We start from the raw sequence: 9702 nt of genomic DNA, 5'->3' as shown, positions 1-9702 counted from the left end.
CAATTAAAGGTGTTACTCTTTGGCATTTAACCTGTCACGGTGAGGGCTTTCCACAAAGGGCACGGCCCCAGAGAGGCCTGCGGGGAGCCGGGCGGGGTGGTTCAGGGGCGCACAGGCTCCCCGCGGCCGCCGCCATCCTGCTGGAGCAGGCTTGGGAAGTCTCCGGGGCAAGTCTCTCTGCTCTGGGGTCTGGGCCCGGGGCTGCCCCACCCTGGCTCTGCGCTCTCCTGCCCTGTCTTCCGCAGCCCCTCGTCGGTGCTCCCCACCCCTGAACACCCGGGCCAGTCGTCCTGGGGCTCCTCCCCTCTGTGAAAGGACAGGCCTCTGGACCAGCCAGACCTGGACCTCCAGGACGGCACCTGCCCGGCCTTCCTACCATCCAGAAACGCTGGGGAAATGAGCCGGGTGGGGAGGGAGGAGCCGCTGACGCAGCCTGCCTGGGACTGGGGCAGCCCAGCGTCCTCCGCAACCAGCAACAGGCCAGGTGCCCACAAACGCTGCCTCCTGGCCCCCGAAGCCCCCTGGGTTCCTGGAGCCACTGAGCCCCCAGCTCAGCCAGCCTCCTGGACACTGGTCACTCAACCAGGGCAGTGTGGCACACGGGGCGCCTCGGAATCCCTGACACCACCCCTCCTCTCCTCTCCGCCACTTCCCCCCCCACCTCACCTCTCTCCTGCCCTTTAACACCTCCTGGGGCTGTTACTCTTCCTGGAGAAGGGGCTCCCGGTCCCCTTCCTGCACCCTCTCGTCCTCCTCCTTCTCCATGCAGCCCACGGTGGCAGCTAACCCAGCGCCCACACCACCCCCGACGACAGCGGCCCCCGTGGCCCCCACGGCAGCTCCAGCTGCCACCATCCCGGCCTCGGCAGCCAGTGCCGCTGCTGCCATGCCCGCGCCCACCACGCCGCCTGCCAGGCCCATGAGCCCGGCCCCCACGGCGCCCCCCACGGCAGCCAGGTGGCCACAGAAGCGCATCGTGTAGGAGTCCATGAAGGCCTTGGCCGTGGCCTGCAGCTCGGCCTCCAGCGCCTCCAAGGTCTGCTCTCTCCCCTTGCACAGCATGGCCACGCCGTGGCGAGCCAGGATGGCGTCTTTCTGGGTGGAGAGGAGGTTCCGCATGGTGTCGGGCAGGACCCGCAGCGCAGAGAATATGCGCTTGGTGGCTACGTCCTGGGTGGGGAAAAGAGGAGAAGTGCGCTGACCTGGGAGCCTAGACGTGCCCTCCCCAGCGTGGCCCTGCCTGCACACAGCCGCGCCCGAGCCACCGGGGCTCACCTGCTGCCTCACGTACTCCTCAAACTCCCTCTTGGCAGCCTCCACCTTCCTCAGGTCGTGCAGCTGAGCGGCCATCTGTCCACGGGAAAACCCAGACTGCCTCCCTCCTTCCGCCCCAGCCAGGGGCGCCGCCTGTGTCCTCACCTCCACTCCCAGGGCGCAGGCCCCGCCTCCCTCCCGGACCCGGACCCCCTACCTCGTCTGGAGACGCGAAACCGGGCCCGGTCCTGCCCATCCAGCCCGAGAGGTTCTGCGGAGACACCGACGCCGGGTCAGGGAGAGCAGGCCGCCGGCCCCGTCGCCTGGGTCTCCGGGGAGTTTTCACACCTTGATCTCCTGAGCGAGCTGCTGCCCCGTGAGCAGGCGTCTGTCCCCCCTGGCCACGGTGCGCCCCTCGGTCCAGTAGCCCTGGCAGCGGCTCTTAGCGTGCTGGGGGGCCGCGCTCAGCACGTCCGAGACGTAGGCCCCCAGATGGTGGTGGAAGTCACCCCCCGTATCTGAGGAGCAGATTCCGCATGCTGAGACGGGGGCTTTGGGAGGAGAAATGGTGTCAGGGCCGGGAGAGGTGGGTACTTGGAGGGGCTCGGGGTGCCCTGCGAGGGGAAGTGGGGAGCAACTCATGGGGGGTCTTGGCTCCAGGCACACTCACCACCGGGGCTCCCGTGGTCTGTGTCCGCCCACTGCCTCCCCGGAGTGGGCAGGAGGTAACAGCGGGCTCGCCTCCCTCGGAGCAGCTCCTGGACCTTGGGGTGCTTGCCAGACAGTCTCTGGGAGATGGGGGAGGAGAGCTCTGAGTCAGGGGACCGAGCCTCCCTCACCTCTGCCCTGGCCCCTTCATCCCTCCCTCTGCACTGCTCACCTGGAGGATGTCACCCGCGGGCCCCTGTCCTGCCTGGCTGGGGTGGGATGAGTCCCAACGAACTAAGAGATCCAGGTGCTGGAAGAGAGGGGGTCCTGCCACCAGCCACTGAGGATGTCAGGTCTGGGGCTGACAAGCCCAGAAATGAGTGTCTCACCTGAATTGGGACCATCCCATAGTGCTTGCCCATCACCTCGGCCACTTGGACAAACATCTGGGGTGGGGCACAGACAGCGTCAGGGCTGGGCCACTTCGAAGACCACGGTCCGTCCCGAGCCCGTCCCCCCACCTCCCTGCGCCTGCTGTGCGAACCAAGCTCCCCACTCCCAGCTGGGGATTGTCCGGCCTCTCCCCAAATCCGGCATCTCATGCTTTGTCCTCTGCCCTCAAACCCACCAACCCAGTTCAAGTGTCCTAGAACCCTAGGCCAGAGTGGGAGGCACCGGTTCCCTCTGGCTCCGCCCGGCCCTGCGGGCAGGCCAGGGGTGGGCGGAGCCCCTCACCAGCAGCCACGCACCTCCAGGTAGTCCAGGTCTGTATCTTGCAGCTCCTGGGAGGTGCTGAGGATCTGGAACCAAGAGCAAGACGCGAGAGGGTCTGCAGGGGCAAAGCCACACTCGGAAGACCCTGGTGAGGAGGGGGCTCCCCGGCAGCCTCAGAACACGGGAGAGGCCCCGGATGGTATGGTGGTCCCACAGGCCTTCTGCGGCCCCCACAGCCGTCAGCCCTCCTTCACCGACCGGGTGCAACCTCCCCTCCAGGGGCACCCCCAGAGCCTGGGATGCCTCACCCGAGGCAGCAGCCCCACCTGGTAGGAGCTCAGCATGGAGGTGAGGGCGCACAGCTTGATCCGCGTCTCTCTGCTCAGCTCCAGGCTCATGGCGTCCCCCGTGTCCACCAGGAACACAGCCACCTATGCGGGGCGGGGGACGAACCAAGAGGCCAGGCCTGCCTCGCTCCTCCATGTCCCCCGACTGTGCCTCTGTCCCGCCCAGTCTTCCTGTCCTGCGATCCCCTCCTCTTTGTCCCTCTCTGCTTTCTCTCTCTTCCCCTCTGCCCCCCACTCCTTGAGCCAACCCGACCTCCTCCTGCCCCTCCTCCCCCTCACCTTCCTCCCTTCTTTCCCCAGCAGGAAGGGATGGCTCCACATCCATATGCCCCTGGTGAGGCCATTGGCTCCCCAACCGCCCCCCTGCAGGGACCCCTCTCCTCCTCTCCGCCAGCCGCCCTCGCCGGACTCCTGCAGGGGAGAGAAGGGAGAGCACCGGTTGGTCCGTTCCTCGTCCCCACGTCCCCACAAACCGGGGCTCCAGACTCACTCCCCGCCCCAGAGCCAGGCTGGACCCCCAACCGTGCCCCCTCCAGCCTCTGCCCAGCCCCGCCCTCACCAGGCCCGGCAAGCCCCGAAGCAAGTGGCTGAGAAGGAAGGACTTCCCTGAGTGCTGCTCCCCCAGGACAGCAAGGAGGCAGACCGGGGCGTCCCTGGCCAGGGGGTGCTTCAGGCAGCGGTTGATGGCGCCCATCCTGAGGATGAGGCCCCCGGAGGCGCTGAGGCGCACCAGCAGCAGCGGCTCCGCCCGCGCGGCACAGGCCTCCTGGGCAGGGAGAAAGAGGCGTCCCCTGAGCGCCCAGAATGGAACCCCACGTCTGGAGTGTGTCCAGCCTGGAACTCGTGTCCTGTCCTGACATCCTGGAATAGGGCCAGAGCCACCCCCTCCTCCCGGACCCGACTAACCCAGAGCCCTCTCTGTCCCCACCCGCCACAGGCGCAGCCCACAGACCTGCGGCGCGGGGGGCAGCGGCCGCTGGGGCAGGAGCTTCATCTTCTCCCCCAGACTCCGGAGCCCCTTCTTCTGCTTGCAGATCTTCCGGCACTCGGGGCAGCAGGGCGGCTCGCAGCCTGGGACGCGGTGTGTGCTGAAGCACCGGGCGCAGAAGTCGTGGCCACAGGCCAGCGAGATGGGCTCGCGGAGCCTCTCCAGGCAGATGGAGCAGGGGGGAAGCTCCCGGGGCACTGCGGGCCGGGGCCCCAGGCCCAGCTCCAACTTGGGGAACGGAGCATGGGACCTGTGGGGCAGGACAGGCCATTCAAAACCAGGATGTCTGTCGGGTGCACGGGGATACAGCCAGGGCTTTGGAGGAGAGGCTCACAGCTCGGGGCTGGAGGTCCCTTTGTGCCACTTCAGTTTCCCCCGGGGCCTCCATGGACAGGCAGAGCTGCTCCCAGAGAGGCCGAGCTCTGCCCTTTCCTCCCTGACTTGCACCCCGGGACCTGGGCCCCCCGAGCAGGGGCGGCAGAGCAGTGGCGAGAGTCCGAGAGGGAGAAGGCCTGGAGGAACTGGCCCCACCACGTTTCAGCCATGCAGCCATGGGCCGGTTCCTTCACCTCTCTGGGCCCCCATTTCCGAATTGTGCCAATGAAGGGGCTAGCAGCACGGGCCCCAGGGGGCCACTGGGGGGACCATCCGAGAGGGTGCGTGTGCATCTGTCTGCCCAGAGACTGGTACGAACACTCAGGACAGTCCAGCGGCAAGCCCCACGAGGAGGTGCTGCCTTCAGCCAGATCCCCCCGGGGTGATGTCCTCTACAAACCCCTGCTTCGAGGACAGCAAGGAGGGGGTGGCAGCCTCCTGGTGCCCAAGCAGCCCATTCTGCAGTTGGGCAGATGGCTCTGGATCTCATAAGACTCCTTCCCCTCCCCGCTCTGAGCTGGCATCCACCACCCTGTGGCACCCACTTGCTTCTGGAGCCTGGCGGATCCAGCCTCGCACTCCCTCCCCAGGGCAAGTCCTCCGGGACTGGCAGGCTGGCCCCGCAGGGCTCCTGTGCGACCAGCCGACCAGCCGTTCGTTGCCAGCTGACCTGCCGGGCCCACTGCACCAATCCCAGCCCGCAGGCCCTGCCACTTACCAACTGTTGCTGCTGTTTCCCATGAAGCTCTGTTTTCTCTCCTTGGAGAGGAAAAAAAAAAAAAAAAAGATATTTAGAACAGAATCCAGACTTCTATCTTCATCCTGGGTTTCCAGGGCCTGCTTCCTCCCTCCCCTTGCCCATCCCCCGTCCCAGGTGGCCCCTTCCCACCCCCACTCTCCTCCCCATCTTAGGACTGAACACTTGCCCGTTTGCCAAGCCGATGACAAAAGGAAGTGACTGACAAGGTGGGCCTCGGCATGGGAGGCTGGGATGGGGAGAGGGTCCGGACACAGAGCAGGAGGCCCAGGGACCTTCAGGGAGAGGTAAGGATCGCTTTGCTCCCGGAAGGGCTAGCTGGTCTGTGGCAGGTGGAGGGTGAGGTAGGGGGATGGTCTCCCGAGTCGCCGAGTCCCCGTCAGAGCTGGAAGAGAAATGTGACAGTCGGGAAAGAGGAGGCTGCTGCTGGACTCACCCCAGGGGGAGGAGACAGGGCTGCGGGTACCAGGGCTCCAGGAGGGAGGGATGGAGCCTGGCTCAGAATCCCTGGCAGAGGCTGGGATGCAGGCAAGCCGAGGTGGTGAGTCGCCATGGAGACGGAAGGGAAAGATAAGGACAGGGAGGGGGAGGGGGACGGAGGAAGAGAAGCCACGTGGGTGCCCCAGCGAAGACAGAGGGCGTCCTCTGGTGGAGCCATGGACCAGCACTGCCCCTGCTGGCCCAGCTGGGGTCCTTCCAGGGTCACAGGGAGGGTGGGCAAGGAGGAGAGCTGTGGGGGACAGGAGAGAGTGCCACCGGGGCTGCCCTAGAGACAGGGAGGTCATGCATCCCTTCATTTACTGAGCACCTACTGTGTGCAGGGCCCCCTGAGGCCACCACACTGCACGTGGCCCTGTACCTCCCACCACCCTCCCCAGGGTTATGTCGCTGGTGCCCAGCCCGGGTGCAGCCTTCCTCAGCACCCCTGGGCCTACATGTCCCCTGGTGTCTTTCCCTCCCAGTGGCTTTCACCCTGCCTCAAATTTCAGAGCCACCTCTGGACCTTCTAACTGCCTCTTGACCGGGCTCCCTGCCTCCTGCCACGCACTCCCCAGGGTGCAGCCGGCACATGCCCCTCCAGCACAACTAACCCCACACTCCTCAAACACGTTCCTTGGCTCCCTACGCCCATCGGATCAAAATCCAAACTACCCAGCCTGCGTTCCTGGGCCATGCCCTTCCCTGCCTCCGCACCTCTGCTTGGCATTACCTCTGCCTGCATGCCCCGCCCCCGTCCCTCCTGGGACACCCTCCCAGGCCCAGCTGGAGTGCCACGGGCCCTGGATCCTTCTTGCTTCACCCTCCCGCCTGGCTGTGACCTCGCCCTCAGGCGGTTCTTGGCTTGGACACCTGACTGTGAGAGGCTCGGTGCAGCCCAGCTTTGGAGCCTGGCTGCTCGGAGCTTGATTCCCAGCCGGGAGGCCTTGGTACTTCCCTTCACCTCTCTGAGCTCTGAGGGGCGCAATTGCCTACATAAAGCCACTTGCCCAGGCAGGGGAGTTAGTGGTCAGTCCTAGGAGGCAGGATGAGAGGGCTGGAGAGTGAGGCAGGATTCAGATCCTGCAGAAGTTCAGCAGAGACCACCCCCAGCAGGGGGTCAGAGAAATATGGGCCTGAGGGTCTCAAGGCCCACTGGGCCAGCTGCCTGCACCATTACCTTGCTGCGTGGCCTCGGGGAGGGGCCTCAGTCACTTGTCCATCAGCCAACCGTTTGGTGTGCACGGTTCCTGCCCCGGGTGGTGATGACTGTGTGTGGCATTTGGATTTGAATGTGGTCCAGGGAGCGCCAGTGGGAGCCCCTGCGTATCTCCCCGGCCCACAGCGCGGGCGCTGGCAGGCCCAGGCGCCTTCCCAGCAGGCCAGGCTGGCCTGATGCAGCGCTCACGCCCGTGCAGGCCTTCCTCCTCCCGCCCCCATCCAACCTTGACCTCCAGATCTTGAACTGAAGGCTCTCAGGCCTGCTCTCCCTCTGCCTCTTCCCTGCTGTGGACCAGGCTCCTGGTGGCCCAGCTCAGGCCAGCGACCTCCTGACCTCCTGACCTCTAGCTCTAGCTTCCGGGCTGGGAGGACGTAAGGGGGTGGACTCATTTTGAAATAACCAGATTCGGGAGCCAAAAACACAATCCCCAGACTGCGTCCCTGTTTGGGGAGGTTTCTGGGTCCCCTGATGTGGCAAGAGCTGGCTTCACACACACATACCCACACATATGCGCACGCACGAACGCACACACACACACATACACACACACGTGCACACATGCACCTGGTCAACCCCCCGCCCCCTGAATACCCTTCTGGTGAATTCTCACACACGCATGGTGAAAATACTACCCCATGCTCCGTGTGTCCACACGCCGTGTCCACACACACGTTCCCTACTCTCCCTTGTCTGGTGCAGACGGCAGCATTCACACACGTGTGCATGCTGTCACACACAGACGCACACATCCACACACCCATGCTCACTCAGCCACATTCACCAAACACGTGTGCAGCACCAGGCCTCCTGCTCGCTCACATGTGAGCTCACTCTTACTACCGTACACACAGACACACGTCTCACATCATCACCCAACATGTGGTGAACTCACCCTCAATAACGCAACCTATGAGGGAGGTGCTATATCACTCCCATTTTACAGATGAGGAGATTGAAGCACAGAGAGGTTAAGTCACTTGTCTAAGGTCACACAGCTATTGCTGGCAGAGCTGGAATCTAAATCCAGCCCATCAGGCTCCCCAACCCAAGCTCTTAACTACTATATTCTATGGTCTCTTTGGTGGCAGAAATAAAGTCAATTATTATAATGAGCCTGGGAAAGAGTTTATAGTTTTGCTCTGTCTCCATCTGCAGTCACTTGCTTTAGAGGAGAAAAATTGGCCCAGCCCCCATCTGCATAGAGTACTGGAAATAGGTAACTGGGTTCTGGATGGTTCTGCCCTCAGCTTTCTGTACGACCTTGGGTGAGTCCCTGATCTTCTCTGGGCCTCAGTTTCCTGGTTGGAGTGTCCCCACTCCTCTCCCACTTCCTGGCCTGGGAGCTTCCTGAGGGCAGGGGGGCAGGGCAGTGCCCACCAGGAAGGCTGGCACGGGGCACTGCTCTGGTGAGCAGTATTTTAGTCTGTTGGTGCCACCATGACACAACACCACAGACTGGGCAATTCGTAATGAACAGGAACTTATTTAGCTCTTAGTTCTAGAGGCTAGGGATTCTCAGATCAAGGGGCTGTACCTGATGAGGGTCTTCTTGCTGCGTTGTAACATGGTGGAAGGCATCACAGGGGCCAAACTCATTCTTTTATAAAGGAACCCACTCTTAAGATAACAGTATTCATCCATTCAGGAGGGCAAAGCCCTCATGGCCTAATCACCCCTTAAAAGTCCCACCTCTCAACACTGTTGCTTCAGGGGTTAAGTTTCCAACACATGAACTTTGGGGGACACATTCGCCATCCATTCATCTTCCACCCACCCACCCACCCACCCCTCCATCCATTCTCCATTCCTCCATCTATCCATGCATGCACTGAGTATCCATCAAGACAAATTCAGTGTCTGTTTATCCACCCACTCACTCAATCACCCAAGTTTTCATTATCCATCCATTAACCCAGCCAGGTATCCACCATTCATTTCTTATATTCTTTTACTGGTTCATTCTCCAGCTGCCCAGCCCTGCATCTCCCAGGCATGACTTCCTCCATCCACACACCTGCCTCTGCGTGTTTCATCCCGTCCCTCCTCCGCCCATCCACCCGCCTCCTTACCTTTCCCATCCGTGCATGGGTCCCTCCCTCTGACCACGATACAAATGCATGTGGAGCACAGGAGGCCCTTGGAGTAGACTCACGGACCTTCACGGTGCTTCCGGTCTATGGGGGAGACAGAAAGGTCAACAGACAAGCACCGGGTGATGAGCTCTCTGATGAGGTGGAGTGGGAAGAGGTGCAGGAAGATCAAGCAAGGGCACCTGGGAAGGCTTCCTACACGAGCAGCACCTGAAGGGCGACCGTGAGGTGGCCAGGCAGAGGCGTGGGGATGGGCTGACATTTCTGGCGGAGAGCCCAGCCCATGCAACAACCCAGAGGGGCGAGACACACACCCCAGCTGGAGTGTAGCTTGTGAAGCGAGGAGAGGTAAGGGCTGGCCAGTCACGCAGGGGCACGTAAGCCCTCCCACCCCTTGGTGGTGAGCTGGGGATGGGCCGTGGATGCCCAGCTGCCCTGGCGCCCACACCAACACGGCTGCCTTCATGCCCTGGGTCCTCACCTTGGCCCCGAGGTGCAGCTGCATCTGCTCCCTGTGGCTGCCCTCCTCCTCCCTCCAGGCCCATTGGCCCTCCTTGCTGTCAGCCTGGCCCTCACCCAGGCTGTGTCCGTGTCTGGCCCCCTCGTGTGAGCACCCGAGGCCAGGCTTCCCATCAGCAGCGGGAGGAAAGTCAAGCTCCCCAGCTTCCCTTTCAGAGCCCCCCGACCATCAATCTGGTCCTAAACTTCCCCAAGTAATGATTAATAACAGTAATAACACAATCACCCAACATTTGCTTAGCAATTTAGGGTTCACAACGTGTTGTCACATGAGCTACTACAGGCAGTCCCCGGGTTACAGACAACAGCAT

The 9702-nt window shown here is 62.8% G+C and overlaps 1 protein-coding gene across 1 annotated transcript; it reads right to left on the bottom strand.

Annotated features, from left to right (window-relative positions):
* Positions 1-699: 699 nt before the first annotated feature.
* On the bottom strand, positions 700-5306 carry RNF112 (ring finger protein 112). Its single transcript, XM_069483190.1, has 14 exons — positions 5253-5306; positions 5045-5085; positions 3916-4201; positions 3523-3729; positions 3243-3374; positions 2943-3047; positions 2652-2702; positions 2292-2348; positions 2135-2212; positions 1925-2042; positions 1603-1772; positions 1472-1525; positions 1276-1350; positions 700-1170 (listed from the first exon to the last, which is right to left on the bottom strand). The coding sequence occupies exons 1-14, from the start codon at positions 5304-5306 to the stop codon at positions 700-702; spliced, it is 1899 nt and encodes a 632-aa protein (XP_069339291.1).
* Between the last annotated feature and the right edge of the window lie 4396 nt (positions 5307-9702).

This window comes from Eulemur rufifrons, chromosome 9, assembly GCF_041146395.1.
Source record: "Eulemur rufifrons isolate Redbay chromosome 9, OSU_ERuf_1, whole genome shotgun sequence".
NCBI classification, from domain to species: domain Eukaryota; kingdom Metazoa; phylum Chordata; class Mammalia; order Primates; family Lemuridae; genus Eulemur; species Eulemur rufifrons.
The sequence above is the reverse complement of the archived record's forward strand: the minus strand, read 5'-3'. Positions and strand labels throughout refer to the sequence as shown.

Coding starts and splice junctions, on each gene's coding strand:
- RNF112 (XM_069483190.1), bottom strand. CDS start 5,306: ATGCCGAGGCCCACCTTGTCAGTCACTTCCTTTTGTCATCGGCTTGGC. Junction 3,730..3,915: donor CGCTGCCCCCCGCGCCGCAG/GTCTGTGGGCTG, acceptor CTCCCTGCCCAG/GAGGCCTGTGCCGCGCGGGC. Junction 2,703..2,942: donor CCATGCTGAGCTCCTACCAG/GTGGGGCTGCTG, acceptor TCTTGGTTCCAG/ATCCTCAGCACCTCCCAGGA.